The sequence below is a fragment of the Toxorhynchites rutilus genome, chromosome 1 (genome assembly GCF_029784135.1).
Source record: "Toxorhynchites rutilus septentrionalis strain SRP chromosome 1, ASM2978413v1, whole genome shotgun sequence".
Classification (NCBI taxonomy): domain Eukaryota; kingdom Metazoa; phylum Arthropoda; class Insecta; order Diptera; family Culicidae; genus Toxorhynchites; species Toxorhynchites rutilus.
Window position 1 is genome coordinate 76,022,684 of NC_073744.1, and position 26,416 is coordinate 76,049,099.

At 39.4% G+C, this 26,416-nt stretch overlaps 1 protein-coding gene across 5 annotated transcripts in view; it reads left to right on the forward strand.

Moving 5' to 3' along the window:
- The window catches only part of LOC129770872 (cytoplasmic polyadenylation element-binding protein 3), an 85,878-nt gene extending 60,853 nt beyond the window's left edge, over positions 1-25,025 (forward strand). For all 5 annotated transcript variants that reach the window (XM_055774034.1, XM_055774027.1, XM_055774060.1 and 2 more), the window contains exons 7-9: positions 138-291; positions 358-1,083; positions 15,890-25,025. In XM_055774034.1, the coding sequence (XP_055630009.1) occupies positions 138-291; positions 358-1,083; positions 15,890-16,244 (1,235 nt within the window). In that variant the 3' untranslated portion in view covers positions 16,245-25,025. The remainder of the gene's footprint in view (positions 1-137; positions 292-357; positions 1,084-15,889) is intronic.
- The last annotated feature ends 1,391 nt before the right edge of the window (positions 25,026-26,416 follow it).

A 26,416-nucleotide genomic window follows, 5' to 3' on the forward strand; every position in this document is an offset into this window, starting at 1 on the left:
CTCTCTCTTTTCATCCCTGTGAGCTGTGTAACGTTTGTTTGTAACGCAAAAGCAGATCACACAACACATCGATTCAATTTCCTGCATTGTCATTCTTTGAAACTGATGATGTATTCATGTTCTATGATCTCTCACAGCTCATTATGATGCAACTTGCACGTGGAGCGGTGTACTTCCACCGCGCTCTCATCGGTTGGTGACATATTCGTCTAAAATCTTTCTCGGTGGAATGCCTTGGGATATTAGCGAACAGTCATTGGTTCAGATTTTCAAGCCTTTTGGATCTATCAAGTAAGACGCACTTTGTATGTTAATTATATTCAATAAATAATTGACATTCCTCGATTTGTCTCATAGAGTGGAATGGCCCGGCAAGGAGCAACAGGCAATACAGCCCAAAGGATATGTATATATTATCTTTGAATCGGACAAGCAGGTCAAGGCCTTACTGCAGGCTTGCACTTACACGGATGTTAATGGTTACAATTGTTCTAATCGTGGTGCCAGCTCGTCTTCCACGGGAACCTTGACGTATTCTTCAAACGGCAGTGAAGATCAATCGCTGGCACAGTTTCAACAACAACAACACCAACAATCTGGACAACAGCAGCAGTTGCTACAGCAGAATAAACTCCTCTCGCCACCGGGAGCCCGAATTAATTTTAAGATTTCCTCGAAACGCATCAAATCCAAGGACGTCGAGGTGATTCCTTGGAATATTGCGGACTCAAACTACGTAAAGTCAACCTCGCAGAAGCTAGACCCGACAAAGACTGTGTTCGTTGGAGCCTTGCACGGTCAGCTGACGGCCGAAGGATTAGCGAAAATTATGAACGATCTGTTCGAGGGCGTTGTGTACGTTGGTATCGACACGGACAAGTACAAATATCCTCTCGGGTCAGCGCGTGTCACCTTCAATAATTCCCGCTCGTACATGAGAGCTGTGGTGGCGGCTTTCATCGAAATCAAGACGGCTAAATTTACGAAAAAGCTACAGGTAGATCCATACCTAGAGGACTCACTGTGCTCCATGTGTGGTGTGCAACACGGACCATATTTTTGCCGGGAAATCGTATGCTTCAGGTGAGTCGATTTATTTTCATTGGAATAATACATTCATTTCGTATCATTGTATCATTGAAATATTGAATTTTATTTGTATTATTGTTTATTTCATCAACTCAATACTCTCAATTAACCCATTAACGACTAAGCTGTAACAATTATATGGCTTAACAAAAGACACCTGTGTAAATATGATTATTGGCGTTACAGGAACCTCATACTTCGAAAATTATTTTTTCCGTTCTTCCGTTTGTCGGAAAAGTTTTGTGAGGTTATGTATTTTTCGCAGATAGTTGCTTTAAACTACATTTATTGCCCAAAATAGAATGAAACTGATAATAAGTGGTAGCTAATAGATTGAGCTATCATTTGATGTCAAAACCTTACCATATGGTTGTTTTCCAAAGACATGAAAAAATATCATATTTGCTGTTCGATTTTTCGAACATATGGCCTAAAATGGACAAACAATCGGTTGATATATGATAATTTTCATGCCTTTGGAAAGCAACCGTATGGTAATGCTTTTGCATCAAATGATAGCTCCATTTATTAGCAACCACTTCATTCATCAATTTCATTTGATTTTTCATAACTTGATTGGGCAATTAATTAACCCTCTACAGTCCAAGCCCACCTTTAGACGGACTTCACGGATTCTCTTTTCAAATTATTCAGACTTTGTTTTCGACGTCCACCCCCCACTAGAACGTCTTCATAATATTTTCATCTATCACACATACACATTGTTTTTCATGCTAACAGCTTTCTGCTAGGAGTATTTTATGTTGTAAGTCGGAAATTCGAGATAAAAGTGGAGTAGGTTTTTTAGATAAATAAAAAACTTGGGCGGTAGAGGGATAAGTTCAATGTAATAAATCATAAACTATTCATTTTGGAGCCTTTTTCGTGTTAACAACTCCCAATTCAGAGCAGCAAGAGCAGATTTCCCGAAAAATCATTGAAAAGCAGTCATTTAGTTGAAGTTTTCATGCATATCATAGGGTGCTAGGACACTCAGCAAAGTAATGAAATTATTGGGTGCTTCACCCATCCAAACGTTTGCATTTGGGCGTTTGTTGTATAACACATTTTGTTTTGAATTTTTTCCGATGACAGATCATCATGAAAATTATCCGTAAGGTTTAAAATCAAAATCATCATTATCACTACTGCATGAACTGGAAATAAACATGTAAAGGAAAACTGTGCAAACCATTTTATTTGAAATACCATGCGCGTGCATAATATTTTGTTCGCCATGGAGACGCATTGATGCCAGTTGAAATTGTAGAGCAAATCTCTACCAAATGAGAAAAATACTTATTCAAATCGGGAATTTGGTAAACTTTGTGTAAAAGCTCGATTTACCTAACCAATTCTTTGTCTTCGAACATTTACTCCAATCGATACTATGCGGAGAGTGTGGATTCTGCACTCTCGATGAGAGCGTAAATATAGTGGCAGACATTCGTTTAGCTGAATTCCATTTTCACGCCGGCGTGTTCGGCGTTCACGCCGGCGTGTACTACCGGTAGGCCTCACTAGCAGTGCCACAAATTATCAAAATCTGTTCACGAATGAAGACATTAGCTTTTTCCCAGTGTCGGATGAATTTTCTTCTGTTGAAACTCAACGCCATATCTGTCATAATGAGTATAACACAAGCGTCGAGACGCTTGAACTTTGTCTGGTATATTGAACGAATAGAGCATGAACGAATTTCGGAAAGCCTTCATTCAGGCACTTCCATTACTGTCAATAATTTCAGGTGATTATCACGAACGTTAAGTTGATCTTCATCGCTTGCAGTGAATTTCTATTGAAAACGTGTTTGATGTCCATATTTAGAAACAAAGGAATCCGGAGAAGGCAACATTAGCTTTCGTTGAGCGTTGACCGTTGTGCGGTGTTGAGCGGTTGAGCGACATCTAGCGTTGAACGGCGTTGAGCGTTTCGTTTCCGTTTTTTTTTCTTTTTTATACTGTATTATAATGACTTTCAACACTTTTTGGCTGGCTTGTCACTTCCATTTTTGGAAGAATGTCGGGATTGAGAATTGAACTCGCGATCTTTACCGTGAAAGGTACGGTCCGTTCCCGTTTCCGTTTCCGCTTTAAATGATCTATCGCCATTTCGCTCTAACACGATCTTAGTTTCTAACACTTTCTTTATCTAACTCCATTTTCGGTCTCCTAGGGCGGTTTTCAATGCACCGGAAGCCACCGGAATACGATATTCGACTTCCGCTGTTTAAGCCCTTCCATCCAATACCCATATCGTAGGGGTTTTATATGATTGCTAGTCATTTATAGCCAGTATCATTAAACCGGAAATCAAAACAACATTATGTTCGTTTTTCGCTCGTCTGTTATTGTCACCCATTGCCCATATAATTGGGGTGTACGCCATTTCTGGCCAATCAGGAGTAGATTCATAAAATATAGCTAGAGTTATACCATACATTTCATTGCCAATGTCGCCAAAAACAAGAATTTTGTATAATAAATGGCTATCCTTTACCATTAATCGATTTCACTCTCAATTAGTTGACGTTGAATTTTATGCTTTGATTTTCACTAACACGCAATGATATTCAATTTCGACGTTGCGAATATCATGGCGAAAAATGAATATGCAAATGAAAAATGAACTTTATGGCAAGCTGATGTTGATGTTCATTGCACTGGTGTTCATTGATAGTGTTGTTCCATATTTATCGACTCTCGCTTGAGCAGTAGGTTGTCAATACAAGGCAGGCTGAAATTCGCCGTATTTGAATGCCGTGAACGTGAATATTTTCGGAACTGCTCACTAGACTGCCTCATCGTTATTGTGTCATTGTGTCATGATCCGTAGCATGTAACAACAAACGAATGTCACTGTTGGGGAAATGACTTCTGCAAGATCATATTTGAACAAACAAAAGTGAATTATTCAGAAAAACGTTCAAGCGGCAAACACTGTCTGGAAGAGCTTCCATCCGACAGAGCGAATAGTATTAAGCGCAGCAGCCAGTGGGCAAGGAACATAAATTGCAGCACCGGCGTGAGCGTGTTAAGTTATTCGAAATTAACGGACAACTTATTACTGCTTTCGTACATGTTGGAAGGAAAATCTTCTTCTTAATAGAGATAATTCATTGCTGGAGATAAGTTCTATAGCATCCATAGCTTGGTATGCTTGGAATGCTTATGCAACTCATAAGGCAACTACGTCATTTATTGACGATTACCATAATTCACCATTATAATGGAACAACAAAATATTTGATCCTAAAAACAATAACATCATAACAGATATGTTGGAGCTTTGAGTGTTCGTGTAGTGGCTGAAAGCTGTTCCCGTGAACGTGAACTTGAACAGGTGGTGGAATAGTACGATCATTCCACGGTGAACCACACTCCGAACAAACAACTAAAAAAACGTGGCGAATAGAATGCTTTTGTTCACGTTTACGTTCATATTAAAAGCTAGTCAGTAAACGTGAAGTAAATAAATATTGTTGCGTGAGCAACCGGAACTTTTTCAATTTTTTGAACCTTTATTCTTTATTCGTTGGTTGGTTAAAAAATCCCTCAAAATTAACACAAATCTAATTACACGTTTAGTGTTCATATTCTTCACTTATAACAATACTTTAAAAAAACTTGATTGTAGAGTTTGATCATTTTGATACGCAACTGAAAGGATTATCATTTTAAAAGACGACTTTGAATAAAAAGGAACAACCAATTCAAAACTTTTTTTTTTGATAATGATGATCCCACCACATTCCCCTACAAAGGTTTGAGCTGGACAAGTTATCTTAAAGATAATTAAATGTTAGAATTTTCCTTTATAGCATCAAACTGAACCAGTAAGCAAGATAATAAAATAAAAATAAAAAATAAAAAATAAAAAATAATAGTTCCAGTCGTTCTCTCTGGAACTGGAATTATCCCGAAGACACTTCTGGAAGCGCTAAAGGTGTTGAACATCGAGAAGGAATTGGCCGGCATCCAAAAGTCGGTCATCCTTAGCACCTGCGCGATTGTCCGACAATTCCTCGGTCAGGACTAAAACAGCACGAGCATGCAGATACGTGCATTCCGCAGAGCCTAGTCCCCCTTTGGCATTCAGAAGCCCGGGAGCAGGTGGAAATTCTGGCTAGGTTCGCCTAGTTAAGAAGTGAGATAAGTCTGCTAAAATAAAAAATAAAAAATAAAATAAATGGGGATCAACATAGGGTAGGAGCCTGCCTGTTGGTCTCAAATGTTCCTATCTCACGCCTCCACGAAGATCATATGACGACATTTTTAGATCGGGCGTGAACTGGAAACACACACCTGGTCTTGGCTCCGAGAACGGGTGTCGAAAGTGGCTAAGTGAGGGGGTGCGAGCGAGTCAGAGCGCTATATCTCTCCCGGGGAAGACCTCCCGGGTCATGGAGGCCTTGCCAACCCGCTGTCTCCCGGGCAAAGGAGATACACCCAGAAAATGGAGCTACGTTCACGAAGAGTAATTAGAATGCGATCACCCGAGGAGGGTCCCCGAACTGGAGCTGGTCCTGGAACGGGCGTAAGAGCGAGCGGCCAGCGGCTGGAGGGCGATGTGCAAGAGCGGGCCACCAGCCGGGTTCAACCCGAAGAGCTACCGCCACACGGAAACAGCAGCCATCGACATCACCCAAGAAACGCTGCGCCTACGAGACGTGTTGCGACTGCCAGACGACAGTCGTCCACACTTGTGGGTACCACTAGGCGCCGGATCATGTGGACACACGAAATGAATGAATTCGTGATCCGCGCCTATTACATCTGCACTGCTTTGGAGGCGGACATGAGCGGTCGCCCTCGAATACTAACAATGTTCGAGGAAGCGTATCCAGAGTTCGTCGGGAGGCTTGATCAGAACGCGATGAACGCGAGGCGTAGAGCGATAGTACGCAACAACATGCTCTCCCAAACGCAAATCGACGAGATCAAGCAGCAGGTGCAGAGAGAAATAAGCTCCAGGAACAACAGAGCAAGCGATGTGTCGAGACGAAGTTCAGTACGGCTGAGCAATTCATTCGCGAGTGGGGCACGCGAATCAGCACCAGTGGAGGCCACAGTACTACAACCCCCTGAGCCGGAAGACCCACAGCCAGATCAACAACTACTACGCGATCTGGTCTTCCACTACGACGAGGCGATCTCACAGTTCCGCGACACAGACCCATTGTCGCGCCCCAGGATCCCGAAGTTGCAGCATTCCCGCAGGCTGACAAGTGCAGTAAAGCTCATGAACGAGCACGTTCTTCCGCTGCACTTGGTTGATGCTGAGAACATGGAGGAGCTGCAACTGAAAGTTTACTGTGCTGCTGTGGCGACCGCCAAAAGTTTAGGATACCGTATTAGGCCAAGAGGCGGACTGCTCCAACATCTCCGTGAAAGGCGTGAGCCTCCATGGCGAAGGAGATTGGAGCAACGGATCCTAAATAAGCGCGCCGCAATTGGAAGACTGATGGCGTACAAAAGAGGCAGCAGATCGGCGAAATTATGTCGCCAAGTTGCTGTGATCGTGCGGCCTACTGAACTTCGCCAGCTGGGAGCTCACCAGCTGACGGAAAAACTCGACACACTGGTACAGCAATTGAGCGTCCTAACTAAACGGCTGAAACGTTACTCTGACTCTGCAAAGCGCCAGGAACAAAATCGGATGTTCAGAGATAACGAAAAAGCGTTCTACGACCACATTAGCGACGAGAAGCCCGACTACCGCGAAGGTTTGCCAGATATTAGCGATGTGACGAACTTCTGCGCTGGTATTTGGGAGACCCCAGTACAACATCGCGACGGGCAAATGTGGTTAAGACGGGAGGAGGAGAGTTGTGGTGAAATTGGAGAGATGCCAGCTATCATCGTCGAAGAGAACGATGTCCGCGAAGCCTCGCGGTACCTGAGGAACTGGGCAGCACCGGGCCCCGATGGTGTTCAGAACTTCTGGCACAAGAAGCTGACCGTCGCACATCAAAAGATAGCTGAGTGCTTCAACAAGGTGCTACGTGACCCACACAACCTCCCTGAATTCGCCACCCGTGGCGTCACATTCCTCCTCCCAAAAGACAGCAACACATTGAACCCATCAAAGTACAGGCCGATAACGTGCCTATCGAGTCTGTACAAGATATTAAGCAGCATCATAACCGCCAAAGTTTCTGCCCACTGCGAACAACACCATATCATCGCAGAAGAGCAGAAAGGATGCAGAAAAAATACGCATGGCTGCAAAGACCAGGCCATCATCGACGCAGCCATAGTCGGCCAGGCGGTTTATAACCAGCGGAACCTAAGCATGGCCTATATCGATTACAGGAAGGCTTATGACACCATACCTCACTCGTTTCTCGTCCGGGTATTGGAGCTCTACAAAATTGATCCCGTCGTCGTTAGGTTCCTGCAGCATGCGATGAGGCAGTGGAGCACGTCTCTGCACCTTAGTGATGGGGAAAATGTGTTGCAGTCTAGAACGCTGGAGATAAAGAGGGGGATATTCCAAGACGACTCTTTCAGCCCGCTTTGGTTTTGTCTGGCACTGAACCCCCTCAGTAGGACGCTCAATAGAAACGGTCATGGCTATAAAATAAGGTATGGCGACGGCGCCCACGAAGAAGTGACCCATACCTTTTACATGGACGATCTCAAGGTCTACGCTGATTCACGTCAGCGTCTAGGTGTAGCTATCCGGGTTGTCGAAGACATAAGCAGGGACATCTGTATGGAGTTCGGCCTCGACAAGTGTCGCTGTGTCCACCTGATGAAAGGACAACTTACCGAATCCGGAGGCTACGAGGTCTATGACGGCGAGTTTATAAGAGACATGGTTCGTGGCGAATCCTATAAATATCTTGGATTCCGACAGCTCACCGGGATTCGCCACTCCGACATCAAGACGGAGCTGCGAGACAAGTTCTTGAGTCGAGTGAACTGTGTCCTGAGGACTTTCCTCAACGCGGGGAACAAGGTACGCGCGATCAACACATTCGCGGTTCCCCTGCTGACCTTCAGTTTTGGTGTAGTCAAATGGAGCAAAACTGACCTAGAGGACCTTGAGAGGAGGATGAGGAAAGCATTCAAAGAGGCCGGAATGCACCATCCTCAATCGGCACTGGAGAGAGTTTCACTGCCACGCAAAGAAGGGGGACTTGGAATAGTCGACATATCTGCACTGTGTGTAGCCCAGGTACAACAACTGCGCGAGTGCTTCGCAGAACGCGCCAACCAAAACACGCTATACCGGGATGTCTGCGCCGCCCACAGAGGATACAGCGCTCTGCACTTGGCGCAAGCGGAGTACCAACTCAACTGCAATCTGCAGACAGTGGAGGAGAAGATTGCAGCTTGGAAGCAGAAGGCAGTGCATGGTGCCCACCCCCATCAACTGGACCGGCCACACGTCGACAAGGCCGCATCTAATCTGTGGCTAACGCGTGGTGAACTCTCTTCAGTAGTAGAAGCCGACATGAGAAACTGCAGGCGGTACGTCTGGCATCAAGACGTTGATGACATTTGCCGGATGTGCCATCAACCAGGTGAAAACATAGAGCACATTATGGGAGGCTGTCCCGTTTTGGCCAACGCAGCCTACACCGAGCGCCACAACAACGTGGCCCGTATTGTTCATCGACAACTGGCGCTCCAATCTACTGGAAGACAACGTACCAAACTACCGGTACCTGCCTGCACCTGTCCTGGAAAATGACCGTTTCAAGCTGTACTGGGATCGCACTGTTCTGACCGACCTCTCGATCCACCACAACCGCCCAGATATAATGGTTTACGACAAGAGCGACCGCAAAGTCACCATCATCGATGTCGCTATTCCACTGAACCAGAATCTGGAGGAGACCCACGGTCGCAAAATCTGCAAGTACCGACCATTGGCCGTGGAGCTCAAGGAACTGTGGGGGCTAAGGGAGGTCCCAAGAATTGTTCCAGTCGTTCTCTCTGGAACTGGAATTATCCCGAAGACACTTCTGGAAGCGCTAAAGGTGTTGAACATCGAGAAGGAATTGGCCGGCATCCAAAAGTCGGTCATCCTTAGCACCTGCGCGATTGTCCGACAATTCCTCGGTCAGGACTAAAACAGCACGAGCATGCAGATACGTGCATTCCGCAGAACCAGGTGAAAATTCTGGCTAGGTTCGCCTAGTTAAGAAGTGAGATAAGTCTGCCATAAAAAATAAAAAATAAAAATAAAAGACCGGACTGGTTTTGTCACTTTTTGCTATCCAATTCTTTGGGTGCGTACAACAAATATTCTCGCACAAGGTTTATGTATTTTCCAGGACTCTCAGATCAATCCCGAAAAGGCCTTTCTAACTAACGGTTCGTTGCAACCATTGTTTGTGGATCACATGTCCGCCATTGGTTTGCAACAAACATAGAGCTTCACTAAAGTAATTCGGACTAAACACACAGTTGTTCACGAATCAACCTGAAGCAACGAAGTTTTTCAACCCATGAACAGATCCGATTGAATGAAATTGCATCCACATGAAAAATTCCACTGAAAACTCGAGAGTTGCTTAGCATATCCTTTTACAGTCTCGAAAATCCAAGATGGCGACCGCTACAAAATAGCGGATTACATATTTTCTCAGAACCCCATCAATATGTATATCAAATGAAAGGGATTGGCTAGTAGAACACAGTTATTTGTGAAAAATGCAAATGCAAAATGGTGCATGGCGGAAATATTTTTTTCAAAACCTCATCAATATGGGTATCAAATGAAAGTGCTCGACTAGTAGAACATAGCAGATCATGAAAAATCCAAATCCAAGACGACCGCAGTACCCAAATAACTAATGACTTTTTAAATGGTTTCATTCAGCTTGACCTGTTTGTATGTATGTTTGAATGTTTGTAGGGTTGTCCCACATTAATGGAAAATTGACCCCGTTCCTGTTGACTGATTGATCTAAAATTTGGAAGACAGCTTTAATTCTACTGTCATTATAAAACTGCTCATTCCATGATCTAGATAAATTCAATTTGGCCGCCGCTAAATAAATGGATGAATGGCTTGACTTGGAGAACACAAAACATAATAAACAACATGAATTCAAAAAGGTTGCCGCCACTGAATGGTCGACTATGTATTTGTTGCAATCCCCTCAATATCGGTATCAAATGAAATGATTTGACTAATAGAATACAGTACATCATGGAAATATTACGAACAAGGTAAGAAATAAACGTTGGATTTCAATTATCCACAAATAGTTGTTTCATCATATACCCCACGAAAACCCTACAAACACTCAAACATACATACTAATAGGGCAAGCTGAATGAAACCATTGAAAAGTAATTGTTTACTTGGGAACTGCGGCCATCTTGGTTTTTGATTTTTCATGATAACTGTGTTCTACTAGTCACAATCCCTTTCATTTGATATTCATATTGATGGGCTTCTGAGAAAATATGTAATCCTCCATTCTATAGTGGGCGCCATTTTGGATTTACGTTTTCCATAAATAGCTGTGTTCTGCTAGTCAAGCCCTTTCAGTTTGCTACCCAAATTGATTATTCAATATGGAATTATTATACAAATTATTCGAAATTTCTGATCTAAAAATAAGAAAAATCAAAAATAAAATACTTCGGATAATCGAGTCTAAAATTCCGAATAGTCGAATTCCGAAATCCGACATGCATTTTTGCAAAAAATCAAGAATTTTTTTTTGTAGTCTAATTCTTTTTTAATATTGGGTTGGGGAAAATGAAATGTCGTGGATTGTCAATATATGGCAACACTTAAACATATCTTGTGTTGTACTTATCGCATCGGGTCATACTATACGGCTATTTAAAGACGACAATCTGTGCTACAAGTGTCGTTTTGACAGTGTTGTGATTGTCTTTTTCAGTCCAAGTTATAGCGCGTCAAAGGTGGAGTCCAACCAAAGTACATAGAATAGAAGGTAAGGGATATTTCCTGTGTATACACACGGAGAGCGCATGTATTACACACACAACGAAGTTAGTAATAAAAAATCCTCAATTTGTTCGAAGTTCTGAAGTTTTTTCAATATTTCTCGATTTTAAAAGTTCTAAACATCATAAAAAGTGGCAAAATCGCCGGTCGAGTCGACGGTAAACACGATAGTGTACTTGTTTTTCACTGCAAGTAACGTTTTATGTGAATTTCTATCGATTTCATACTGAATAGTTTTTGTTTACTTCAGCAAAATGTTGAAATATCACGTTCCGCGATGCCGGAACAGGATAATTTCGAATGAGATAAACTAATCGGAGATGTTTTCAGTTATCCCATGCATTCGCTCCTTGGATCGGGAACGAGAACGACACTGCTTCGATATAACCTCTCCACACATTTGTTTATCGGTTTTGCATTATTTCTATAGTACAAGTGCGATAATTTTACTGTTTTCAATTTGAAAATAATTAAGTATACCACTATTCCATTATTTCGGAACATATTTCGAGACAGTTCTTGTGTTATAATTTAAAAAATTAAAAAATGTTTGAATTTATATGGATTCGATCTATGGTTAATAACTATTTTTTCCTTTTTTTCTTTGCCTACCACTACTTGAACAAAGCAGGGAGTAGACTACCTTCTTATTCTACGTACTTTGGAGTCCAACAAGCAAGAAATTCGCCATATTTTACGTTTTTACTACCTGCGAGGTAAAACTGCAACGAAGGCGACCGAAAAAAATCGTGTAGTTTATGGACCCGATACTGTAACGATTCGCACAGCACAGCGTTGGTTTGATCGATTTCGTTCTGGTGTAGTAGCTGTCGAAGATACACCCCGTACTGGTAGGCCAATCGTTGTGGAAACCGATAAACTCGTTGAAATCATCCAAGTAGACCGGCATGTGAGCAATCGCTGGATTGGCCAGGAACTTGGTATAGACCATAAAACCAAACATTTGCAGAAGAATGGATTCCAAAAAAGCTGGATATATGGGTGCCACACGAGTTGACGCAAAAAAATCTTTTAGACCGAATCAACGCCTGCGATGCACTGCTGAAACGAAACGAACTCGACCTATTTTTGAAAAAGATGGTGACTGGTGATGAAAAGTGTATCACGTACGACAACCTAAAGCGAAAAAAGTCGTGGACGAAGCGTGGTGGGCCGGCCCAAACCATCGCCAAGCCCGGAATGACGGCCAGGAAAGTTTTGCTATGTGTTTGGTGGGATTTTAAGGGAATGATCCACTATGAGCAGTTCAACTATGGCCAGACCATCAACTCGGTTCTCTACTGTGAGCAGCTTGACCGTTTGAAGCAGGCGATTGACCAGAAGCGGCCAGAAATGATCAATTGGAAAGGTGTTGATTTCCACCAGGACAACGCTCGGCCTCACACATCTTTTATGACCCGCCAGAAGCTACGGGAGCTCGGATGGGATGTCCCGTATAGTCCGGACCTGGCTCCAAATGATTATCACCTCTTCCGGTATATGTAAAACGTTTTTGGTGATACTAAGTTGGCCTCAAAAGAGGCTTGCGAAAACTGGCTGTCTGGGCTTTTTGCAAATAAGGAGGGGGTTTTTATAAGGGGGGGATAATGAAGTTGCCTTCTAAATGGTAACAAGTTTGCGAACAAAACGGCGCATATTTGACTTAAATTCGATAATTTTAAGTATGTTCAATAAAGCGTCAAATTTCGATCAGAAATACGACATTTCTTTTTCCCCAACCCAATATTTAAAGTATGCAAAGTTGCTTAGAAGACTCATGTGTTTACACCCACACACAACGTATCACTGCTATCTGAGATGGTGCTGTTAACGTCCAGTCGAGTTGACACTACGACAAAAAAACGATTAAAAACACGTTCTTGATTTTTTTTTCGCCGACAAGTTATACGGTGCTCTGCTAAATGAATGACCATCACTGTAAATGGACCGAACAATAGGATAATTTTCAAAATCACAAGAGCCTTATTATCATATGTACTTCACGGTGAAAACGAAATAAAGTATATCCGCGATGGTAATGGTAAGGTGTCGACATCTGGATATGAATTAGTTTTAAAAAGGCATACTGACCGAATTCGACTAAATACAGACTCGATTATATACGATTCGATTATATAGGCTGACCAAACGTACCTTTTTAAAGGGACAGTACCGTATCTTGAGCATAAAGAGAAAAAAATATGTCTTGTACTACGCGATTTGTTCGAAACCCCGTGCCGCAAACTATGGTTGCTTTCTACCAGAGATCGGATAGTGACCTTTCAGACATTGATCTGTTGTGTTGGAAGAAACAATTTTGCTGAAGTTGTTTTCATTCATGAATATTTTATTAGAATTCTCCAACGTGAAAGGGGAGAAGTATGTTCGACTAGCGAGGTGCAAACTGTTCATAAAAATCTAGTCAATTCAGGTGAAACATACAATGCTTAATTTATTAAAACTGTTAATTTTTTTCGATACTGCGTTGGAATACATTGAATAATGGAAGGTTAGTCTAGGAGAAACACGTTTTTCATGCTTCTTGTGGTAATAACTTGTTCTGTCTGAAGCTTCGAAAATTTCCTCTAAATTCTAGAAGTGAAAAGTGTTGCCTACCGTAGTTTGAGCCTCTTCTTCTGCATCCCTTTAATTTAGCATAAAATACGTTGGGAGTGCAAAGCCCCCGAATGTACCCCTCTCGGCGAAATTCCCAAAAAAACACAAGCAAACAATATACTTTGACGCCACTTTTAACCCGGAAACAATCCTCGAATTCACGGAAATTGAATTGTCGATCGGAAAAGTCACCAATAAGTCCCCTGAATTCACAAGAACGTGATCTGTTTTCTGATTTGGCACCCTTACTGAAAGTCGTAGTTCTACATAAAAAATGGTGCACGGCCGTGACAAAAACGTCTGTTTTGGCGTGGAATTGCTCTATATTTTGTGTCTACCTGGTAGTCTCGCACCTGTTAAATGGATGAATAATATTCTTCGCAATGTCACTTCATCATCTAAATATCATCTTCGTTGAATTTCTATGAATATTTGATTATTTTGTTTTATACTTGGTTTTATTCACTGAATAATTTTTTTCTAAAAATATCAAAAGTTTTTTTGCTTACGTGTCCCGTTTCTATTTCTGAACTATTTGGTCAGTCCAATTATATACAATTCAAAAAATATATTTTTATATTTCAAATACATATGGCTTATTTCAAGCGAAAACGAGATCGTTCAACGGGAAAGTAAAAGTTAATTGGCTATTATGAGTACAGTGGAGTCAAAAGAAAAATTCCTCCGACTTGGTCACGCGTATTCTAGAGCTTGCCATTCAAAATACATTCAAGGCGTGTTATTTAGCATAGAAATCTCAACTAAAAATCAACTAACTAATAAAATCACTATCTAATACTGCATTGAGACGATGAAGTCCCTCTAGGAACGTAAAGTCCATTTAAGAAGAAGAAGAAACAAGTTTTTTTTGTTTTTAGGTATTTTTTTAAATTTTAAGAATAACACCTTGAAGGTGAGAATTTAACTTTTTCACTTCTAAAATGTTACTTAAATCCACTAATTTGAAAGTTTCACAACTGTGTCCTGTTTTAAATTTTCTCATCTTCCAAATGGAAGCAACAGAATTGTCCTACGTAGCGTAGTTTTTGAATTAGAGCCAAACAGAGGCAAAGTGAGCCCTAAACAGAGAAAAAGTTCAATAACTATGTCATTGTTGAAATTCGAACATTACGCAGAAAGATTTTTGAAAGGTGTTTTGTAACTTAAAGGGGATGAATCAAAAATTAAATTCTTCTTTTATATTCAAAAAAGGATGAATATATGTACAGAAAACATTTTTTTTGTTTATCCCACTATATACAGGATTATACACAGTGAAAAGAAATCAGAGACTGTATATAATCGAGTCCGTCCTGCACTACCCTCTATTAGATAAGCAGGCCCGAAGGCAGTTACTAAAATTTGAATGAAAATTTTCTTACCCTAACTTAACCTATTTTCTATAAACTTTCGGATATCCCCACAAAAATGTATTATTAGATTTTTAAAGTTATCTACAATTTTTGTAAGGGACTATTTCACCACAACAAGGTTTTTCATTCACATTGAACACTAATTTGATACGGAGAAGAAATTTTCGTTTATACACCGCCATTTTCGTTGACTTTAATCCTTCGAGCTGAAAATGTTCCTTGAAACAAACGAGAAAGCGAAAAAAAGACTTCTGATCAATTTTCAGGGCATCTGACATTATACGCGGGCAGTCCGAAAAGTACTCAGCCTCATCGTCCGATGGTGTCAGTATCGCAAGAGAGATTAATTATCGTGTAGTACATTTTCGTATACGGCTACTGTCAAAATTTCAGCCGAATCGAACTCGTAGTTCTGTTTTGACCGTGTTTGGAAATTCCACCGTCGCCACAAATTGGTCGAATTGCACTACGAACTGTTGCCCCATCCACCATATTCTCCGGATTTGGCCCCGTGCGACTTTTTTTGTTTCCAAACTTGAAAAAGTCACTCGCCGGGCAGAAATTTGTGTCGAATTAGGAGGACATCGCCGCCACGAAGACCTACTTTGCAGACCTCGTGAAAACCGTATTTTTCAGATGGAATAAAGAAGTGCAAGCATCGCTAGGTCAAGTGTATCGAGCTAAAAGGAGACTATGTTGCGAAATAAATCGCCACTTTTCCAAAAAAATTTTTTTTTGTAGGCTAAGTACTTATCGGACTGACCTCGTATATTCCACCCTTACTCTGCGCCGCAAATGGCCTGAGAGAACCGTTTTCACATCTTGGGATGATCAAATTTTCAACACAATTTTTATCTATATATCCACAGATATTTCTGCAGATCCTGCTGGCAATTTCAACACAATCGGGACAGTCTACTACAGAGTCACAAACCTCTCACGCGCAACTCAAAATCGACGGCTATCGTAGGAGTTGGCCCACAGCAGACTCCTACAGCACAACAGAATCATTCGCATTCATCAATGACGAGTTATCAGCACAATCAACAGCAACAACAGCAGCAGCAGCAGCATCATGCTTATCACTCGCTACACAATTCGCCTAAATCGCCTTCACCACCGTGTAATAGTAGCAGCAGTAGCTCTGCCGATTCTTCCCCGATCTCATGTCATGGATCGAATACCATTCACCAGCAGCTACAGCAACAGTTTGGCAGCCTCTAAACCAAGTATTCTCATCGTTTTTTAGTTTATATTTTGGCCGCCTTCGACTGCCATATGTCGGTTGTAGGTTCACACTGTGGTGTAGCTCAAACCGAGCTTACACCGATTGTTGTTATCATAGGTGTTATTGTTGATTATGAATGTTGCAACGTTTTGTTTGTTACTCTCCACAAAACCAATATCCAATACCTCATGCGAGCACCTACTGCTTGCGAGGGAAGTCAGCACAACAGATTGTGGTTTACACAGCCCTGAAATACACCTTTGCGGAATCTCTTTGGGATATTTCCACGAATGAAATTTCCTTTGTACAAAGGAATTCCGCCAGGTGGTTGACGACGATACGGAAACCACCGTCATGAACGCACGTCAATTCGTAGCATTTCCGATACGCACAGTGTGCTAATTTGTTAATAATAGCTTGTTATTATTATTTAAATGAATCACTATTGTGCAACACTGCTCCCAAGTGCTGCTGTTCCCTTTCCCAATGCTGAATCGAAAGTATTTTCCAACCGGGATGGCCAACAAAAACATGCGTAAGGAACATGCGAGCGAATTGACTTGAATGGCTATCAACGGCAAAAATTACCACAATCAAATAATTGTACTTCCTCGAGAGAGGGAAGAAACACTAGTTCTGAATGCCCGATACCAGTACGTTTTTGATTACTTTGAGGCGGAAGGCTATTTTATTGAGATCAGTATAGAGAAAAAAGGAGAAAAATGAAGAGAAAAAAAAATTACGAGGGACATCGCTCGTTTTATATACGATTTTAAACATATGGAATGCCAAGCTTGGAAGTATTCGAATTAACGTTTTTATTTAGGATGAAAAAAAACACCGCACGCTTTTGCCCAGGTCGGTTGGACACCAGAGAGCAGGTGACGGGAGAGAATGAATTGATATTTTAAAAACCTTCTAAATATTGTCGTTTTCGGAGGTAATAATTGTAAACAACATTTGTATTCCATTAGTTGCAACTTTATTTGTCGTTCATATTTATTATTTATTTATTACTACTGCTCAGGTAGATTTTGTTAACAATAGAGAGATCGGTAGGCTCTAGATTTGAACTTCTTGCTTTTTGTAAAATCTTGGTAAACAATTACCGGCGAGAAAGGGTAACACATTAATTCGATCGATATGATTTTGATTGCATTTATGCACTATGAAAAATGCATTTATTTATACCGGAATTAGTTTGAACCAACGTGGGATAGACGTTTTGTAGCTTGTTTACATGTTATTTATTATTTCCCCTATATATTTTTGTAAACACACCACAATAGTGTGGTACCTTATTCATAAACATAAACATTTTGTTCATCATGCACATTCGTTTGGTTTTATTTGTTTCATCGTTGCACTAACCGATTTCATCGGGTATTTTAATTTTCTTTGGAAAAGGTATATAATCATTGTTGGTTTTTCATTTCTCATTTTATTCGCATTTATTTTACACATGGTTTTTTTATCTAGAGCAATTTTTTAAGTGTTGTTTTCAATAATTTCAAATGTATGCATTTTTCATCTACTTATTTGACATGGCGCTCAGTCAGAAAAAGGGAAGCGTTTTACTCAACCACTTGATTAGCCTCTTCTTTTGTCAGGTCAGCATTTTAATTGATTATGTTGACTATGTTTAACAGGAGATCGTACTCAGAAAATTTTCATCAGCTATTTCAATTAGCAAATTGAAATCCGATAACTGTTGTTTCAGATCGTTTCTTCACCGAGTTCTTTTTTGCGAGAAAAATAGACGGCAAAACGGGTTCAAATCAGCAAAATTTGTACAAATAATTTTTTCAGGATGGTGGGAAGTCATACGCACACCACAAGTGCGCTTAGAATTAGGGATACCATCGGTCCTGATTTAGCAGGACATGTCCTGATTTTTAGATCTCGGCTTCCTGATTTGTTTTATTTCTAGCATTCGTCTTGATTTGATTAAAAATTCAATTTTATTGACCAGTTACCTTTTTTCAGGTTATTGTGTTTGTGTTTGGGTAAAAACTTGCCATGTTTCACAGAGAGAAAATACATCACAGTTACTTCATATTGTTTGATTACCTAACACATGTAGTTCTGACACTCACTTAACCATTTGTCGATGCATTTCCTGTTTGTTCCACAAATAATTACTATTATAATATAAAATCATCATTAGACACAATTTTCGTTCAATATGTTTCTGCGATATCGGAAAAAACCTCCGATTCCATCAAATAAAATAAATATTCGATACGTTAGAGTAAATTTTCATTCATAATTTTGCTTTTGAAAGCAGGTTTATTCCACCTGAATATCCATCATTATTCTCGCCTCCCAATGAAAGCACACGTAGCTTAATGCCGTCTGCTCGAATATACTCTTCAAAATCAGAATCCGAATTTGATTACGAATTCCAATAGTACAAAAGCAAAAGCAGCAGGCTTTCCATTTTCATAGTCTTTATTTTTAGATTTTCCAAAACACATACTGAACACTATACTGAACTTGACAGTTCAGTATAGTTGTATTGGTGAACCCGAGTGCCAACCCGTGAAACATCTCAGTGCGAAACTAACAGCTTTCGGGGCGAACTAGTGCGACACTGAGTGCGAAACTGAGTGAATAAAAAAACGTTTTGACAACAGTTAGGCGGCGGTGACACTGGATGCAGAAAAGTGATCGTACGAATTTTATGCAATAGTGAAAGTAAACAACCACATTGAGTTGTATTGGTGTGGTTACATTGCTTCCCCTTTGTTTCGTTCGAATTCGTCAGCTTCTACCGAACAAAATTGTTTGTTTCTATTAGTACAATCAAATTTTCGTGCGTACTCCTATCCAAAGTAACCTTAGCCTTAGTGCGGCACTGGGGTTGAAACTGAACAAAAACGAATTCGCTAATAGTAAACGCGATTTCAATGCGGTGAAACTGCGTGTGGAGTGTTTTGCCGCGAGGGAACGCAAGTGGTGGTTGCCAGACGATTTTCATAAATATCTTCACAATCGAACTCATCGAACGAAAATAAAGATTGAGTTGTTAAATTATTATTTTCGTTTTGTTCGATGAAATATATAACTTTATTCTCATTTACATAATGCATATAATGAAAACGTTACGTTAAGTTACGTCCTCACAACTCAACTGTTTACAAAATGAAGACATGTTATCATATCTGGCATCCTTGTGCTGGGTTGTTTACATGTAGAATGGAGTGGAATGAAACATCAAAAAACGCGCGATCTAAAGCGATCAGAGTATGTCATAGCACGCGATGAACTCCAATTAATCGCATCTACCGCATTTACTATATCCTCGACCTAACAAATGTAGTTCGAATGAGCTAATATTTTGCATAGGGTATATTATCGTGCAAATCAACATTTCGCAACAAGTTCCGAATGAAAAATCGAGATAACTATTTTTATTGGCTACAATATGAAAAAAACAAACATAAAATAATATTCGCAGTTATAAACAACTTGAATTAAACTACAGCGTAGTTCTACGTCAACAATGCGGTCGTGTCTTGAACACAACCTCCTATAATTTTTTTTCGCGCTGAAATGCATATAAAACATCGAAAAAACTGAATGGACGATATTTGCCTCTCCACCAAATGCCACAGAAACGTACACGATTTGAAAACAACTTTCAGTTCACTGTAAAATTTGAAATCAATTCTTGAAAGTCCCACTTCTTGATGAACTGTAACACATCCATTGCAATCTCATTTATGACATCATTAGAATTAATTTCAGCGGCCTCCAAATGTCTACGGAGTCTTGATATCTCTAGCAAAAGCTGCCTTTCCTAAACATCGTAGTTTCCAGTTCGTCAAATCGACTTTTTTAATTCGCTGTCAGGTGTCCAGGAATCCAGAATAGAATGGTCACTAGACGGCGCAATCATCAGTGTAGAGTTGTCATGAGCGGTACAATCCTCGGCTCATGGTGAATGATCAGGGGGCTGCACAACCTGTATCTGTAAACAGTGCGTGTATGTATTGCCGCGACTAAGTAAAAGTTTGTAGATCGAATAGAAGGGATATGAAACAGGGATACAACGAAGGAGGCATCATTAAACGTTGACATCGGCGTTTGCCATTATGTTTTCCAATTTTCCCCTCAAAAATATTATCTACTATAGTTTTTTCACGCAAATAAAAAATTTGGGTTTTAGAGGGTTGAAGGGGTTTTTGTCGGCCGATAGTTTGATAGGCTTCTTAGTCAACATGGTATGCATATGCGCACATTGCACTGATCTAAAGGCTGATTTAGACGATGCCAGTCAGCGCTCTAGTTGAAGTATGCAGTGAACAGAGAACAGACACTCTGTCTGTCTGGCATCGTCTAAATCAGCCTGAAGTGGTTGGGTCGGTTTTTGCACTAGCATGCCAACCCGATCAAACTAGCGACCGATAAAAAGGTTGTAGTCTGAGGGGACTCTTAGAACGATTCTGTGCACTGCATTCAGTTAAATATTTAAATTAGTAGAAATTGAGTAATAATTTAATAGTAAAAGTTTCTCTATGCGCTTCAATTCGTTCTGCGACACCCAACTCCTATCATTTTGTCGTAGTTGAGATTCGGCCATATGCGTAGATTGGGTTCATATCCGGTGATTAGATAGGGTGATGTTTTAAACTAACAAGTTTTTTTTTCCAAAATATATTAGTATTCAGGCCTTTTGGGTGTTAGCCTGACGGGGTCGAAAGTTCAATATTTCGACAATTTTGCTTAATGACTATGTTACTTAAATGTAACCGATTACCTGCGGTTGGCTAGATGATAGTATTACAATGTGTTGTTCGTAGATGCAATTTTGCAATCTCCTAATATTCTGTACGTCTGGCCGTCATGGGATACTTCCTATTGGGATGCAGCTGATTAGGGGGGCAACGTCAAGTATTGCTGTATGTGTTTGTGTGTGTAAAATGAGGTACGCATATCGCACAAGTGAGAAGCGGTGTTATGTATCTGAATTCTGCGCTGTGTTCATTCGACGCTCTCTCTCTCATCTCTCTCTCTCTCTCTCGTGTTTAAGAATTTGGCACGCTTCGTACCAAGAGAGGATATGTGTTTGCTGTGAACTTGCGCTGATGAAAATCATACTCGAGTGCAGCGAAGCGTATGTTTTCCGAAGAATGTCTGGGACTTGTGCCGCAGATATCAAAATTTGATTTTTCTGAAAACTAAAAGATTACCCAATTAGCCTTTTGGAACTCGGTTGTTTTTCCGCCTGAAAAGTTTATTTTTGACAACAAAAAATTTAAGATAACAGTAAATCTCGAAGTTTCATTCAATTTTAGAACATTTGGCATCATCATTTTTTTCTTAAAACCCGAATTCATGGGCAATTTTTCAGTTTTCAAAAAATCTAAATTTTGACGTCTGCGAATCTAGTAAATGAAGTCCGATCGAGCTAAAATTTTGCATAGGGTTTTACTGTGCAAATCAACATTTTGTTTGTTTTGTTAATTTAAAATATATATATTCTCTATACATATACAATCGTAATAAACTGTGAAACATAAGCATCAGAACCAACAAAATAACAATGTAACACATAATGAAGAAACTAATAAAATAATTTACGTTGCCAAAACTATATATCGGAAATGGAGGAGAAGAAAAAGCAAACAAAAGACAATAAGATATTTAAATCATTGAAGAAAATGCCTGGCAATTTTTTTACACCCAGGATAATAAATTTTGAAATTGGCCATTTGCTAAGATAATCCAGTTAGCCATCTGGTCTAGCATTGGGGTCATATTTACAGATGGCGACATTCGCAATTAAAATAAAATTTTACATTTTCCGCTATTCCGGGACATAGGCTGGTCCTCATTTTTGGACTCTTTTACCATGATCTACTTGACCATAAACATATTTTATTACTCTAAAATTCCAATTCGTTTTCTGAATCAGTGCATCTGAGCATAGAGCATATTATGAGAAGAAGAGTAAATCAGGAACTGGAAAAACAAGCGCTTTCGATAGCTCTTGATGTCGGGCAATACGAGTCGAGTCGCCCATGGCAAAACGAAATTTACGAGCTTGATTTATAATAAATTGATCATCGCAGAACCGAGCAAAATGAACTAAAACGTGTAAAATATTAAATGATAAAAATGCATACATTAAATAATATATATTATTATGAAAATGAGGAAAACGTACGTGCCTAGCCTATTTATGTGAGGATTATTATAGCAATTTATTGAAACGTACACCAATTAAACAATCCATCATGAGAGGTTCCGGGGTTCGGTCGATTAAAGGGAAGAAAAAAAATCATTACACCAATTTCTGTATAACGAATTGAGTGAGGTGTATTACAACTCAATCCATTTCAATTGACATGCTGAAGCAGTTAGGTATGAAATTTTTCATTGTTCCCATTTTTTTTGTGAAGAGATTGACGAAACCATTTATCAATGTGCATCTTTGAAGTGAGACGCATAAAACGTGAAAAATAGACTATTGAATGAGAAATATGCATTATTTTAGAAATTTTACTTACATTTTTCCCAGAAAGAATTTTAATAGTACTATTTCAAATCAAGTAGAAGTGTTTTATTACGATAGAAATGTATTCAAACAGCAACTGTTACGAGATCTTTTCGAATCTTCCTTCGATTAGCTAATTTTTACTTGATCAATGGGAACAAACTTTAAGACCGCCAGTAGCTCGATTTTACCCGAAAAAAGTGTACTCACTTCGTACGAACATTTTAATCTATCGTGCAATATAGATCAATCGAACAAGCCGAAAGCAATGTGAGAGACTAAGTAGAAGAACGGCTGAATAGATAGAAATGCACATGTCCTGGACTAGGATGTTCAGTTCACTTAAGGATTGAAGTTCACGATTTGTCCGTAAAAAACGCCATTGCGCGAGTTGTTACTACCGATGAAATCAGTAGGATTTGTATGTCCTCGAAACAAAAGAACAAAATAGACGAAACATTATAGATTTGTTCAAAAATTACATCTCTCCTGAATCGGAACCAACCTGGAGATGTTCATTTAAATCTATTCAGCTGTAATCACTCGTCGCAATAGTAATGATTTTATAGTTACTTTACAATATGTTACCCTCCCTTCCCCTGATAGAGAAGTTTTACTTGACTTTTACACGAACATGTTAAAGAATAAAAAATGGGGACACGATAAAAACAAATTTTAATACTCAATCCCACTTAAATGTTATTTTAACAGGAAACGGTTATTTTTAAATAAAAAAAATTATACATTTTAATAGGCGTTACTACTAGAAACTTGAAGTTTTGTTGAATAGGTCGGCGTTTCACTCCTTACGGACGAAAAAAAACAGTATCATAATTACTGGTGACCAACCACACGGAAGAAATTTTCTTAGGAAAATTATTGCGTTTCGGAATCTTTGATAATACATACGTATCAGAGATATAGATAATCTTTCATCATACCGATTCGACCAGAACAGATTTCAACGTAACGAATAATCTTCCTTATTTTAGTTTTATGCACAATATAATTCAATAGACAAGACAAGATATACACATTATAACGAAGCAATGTTTTTCAGTGTTACGGTGCAATAATTTATTTTTTATTTTACAAGATGAAGCTGTAAGAAAGCGTATTTTATTAAGAATTTCTCTTTTTTTCGTTTGAGGTGCTAATATAATTAATGAGATTATTTTAATGAGAAATTTTATAATGTTTAACACTCGTTTTAATTAGATAATTTTCACGCATCAATAAGATAATCGGATTGTTCGAAATGCTGAATTTCATCTTTGAAATGAACACTTTATTAATCCTAGTATTTGAAGGTTCTATGATTGAACTCTCGATCAAGCAGTGAGGATGGAACAGTTTATATTTTATACTTGAAAGCAATATAACCAACTTGAAGCTGATCTTTAGCTTCAATCAATGACTGCTATACTGAAGAAGCAAACTTGTATGATTACTAATGAACGTCAACAGTATAATCACGTTTCATAATTTTATCGTAAGTTTAAATATGCTTAACGCTGGAGAAAAAAAATGAGACCGGGTGCACGAGGTGCGACAAATTCAAGTAGGACCAACCAATAGACAGGAATAAGTCGAAGACATTAAAACTAAATGTATAGTACTTAACGAGTGTGTTCCACTGAGAGAGGAAATGTTTAAACGAATCGAGTTTCAGCTTCGATAATCAAATGCAAAACATATACAAAACTATTTATACTCATTCATATATAAACAGACGAGTTATTATCGGAAAACAGGAATACTCAATAAAAGCTAAAACGTAACACCGAAGATACCTTAACAAAGTGACACAATGAAAGTTGAACTACTCTTCCTCGTTAAGAATAAAAGAAAAGGCGAGCACGAATAAGGCAAACGCAAGACCATTATCTAACTATCATTAAAACTCCATTTAACCGGAACTCAAATATAACAATAACTTACGAAGAAAAGTAAAATGTACGACAATAATACTTTACAGCAGAACCTACAGATAACTTTTATTGGTATATACAGATGAGGAGGGAAAACTTCGAGTTTGTTTTATCCCATGCTCTTCTTAAAGGAAAATTTAATTATTCACAATGGCAAGAACAGGTCATGCTAATGAATTGCCAATAAAGCATCAAGTGTATATCAATACGAAGAGCAAATACCGAATCGGCAATCGGCAAAGGGAAGAGTTTGGAAGTTATAGATACAGTAAATTTGGAAAATTTGATACCTGAGCCTTCGATAACTTCTGAATAAAAACAATTGAACATCAGAGCAGTTCCATCAGCTACATATTATGAGTTTCATTTGCAACGTTCTGTTCAAGAGCAATTCCGTTCAAGAATATCACATTTCATATGAATGGAATTAGAACGAACTACGTTCCATTTGTACAATTCATGGGAGAGGCTATCCGTTACTTCGAGATGACACACGTAATTTCTGATGTATTAAAGAGGCAAACAGTTTCTATGCTTTCCCGCCCATCTAGCGATTACTCTGTACATTGGGCTACACATGAATGTCTCGAAGTTCTTGCAAGAATAATGCCTCTCCAGAACCGATTCTGGAAACTTTCTCTCAGAATAGAACGCGGGGTTACGAATACACTTGTGATTGAAAATTTATCTACTGCAGACCATTAGAAGTCGATGAAACAAGCAACTCTGGGGGTTCCGAATTAGCTTCAACCTATCAACATTCCTCTTCTTCTTTTCCGAAAAGTACCAACAAATCAATTACATGAACTGATACTTGTGCTCACCGTAATTTGCAAGAATCATGTTTTTGTTTCCATCTTGTTCCGTTAACCCGTTGTATGCCAAAAAATGAAAAAAGATCAAGAGATTTTTGGCAGATGGCTATTGTTCGAGAGCTGTCGTTGCTCTCTGAATTGAAACATATTGTATTTGACTACAAAAACAAGCTGAAAACTGTACTTTAGCATACAAGAGTCACCATCAATCCATTTCTACCTACTATTGATTTTTTCTATAACTGTGCAATGATGCTTCTGAATCCGGACGCTTTTTAATCCGGATACTTTTTCATTACATTCAATATCATGTCAAAACCATGAAATTTTTTGCATGTTGAAATCATGTGACTGATAGTTACTATTGTGTCAATTTAATTCAGTGTCAAACATAGTATCTAGCTGTTAACAAAAAAATGTCAAAAATCAAAAATCAATGTGAATTTCACAAACCCATGTCCGGAATGAAAAGCACATTCAGAAAACAATTTTAAATCCGGACGGTCAAAAGTTGACGATTAAATTTCTCATTTAAAAAGTTGCATAAGTGTATGTTAGAAGCCTTAGTATGGAGTACGGAGTGTGGAGCAAAGATTTTCGATCCGGGAGCCGATCTGGCGTAGTGGTAACATCCATACCTCTCACGCTGAAGATCACGAGTTCAATTCTCACTCCCAACATTCTTCCAAAATTGGAAGTAAAAAGTGACGAACCAGCCAAAAGTGTTGAAAGTCACTATAATACAGATATAAAAAAAAAAATTTTCGATCCGGAAAACCGCAAAACTCTTCGGTATACAGGACGGGGTCGATCATATGCCCCGTTTGTATGAACGTGGGTAACTTTGTCTGTAGCGCTGTCATAGAAACTTAACCCCCTTACTGTTGGCCGATTGATCTAAAATTTGGAACACACCTTTA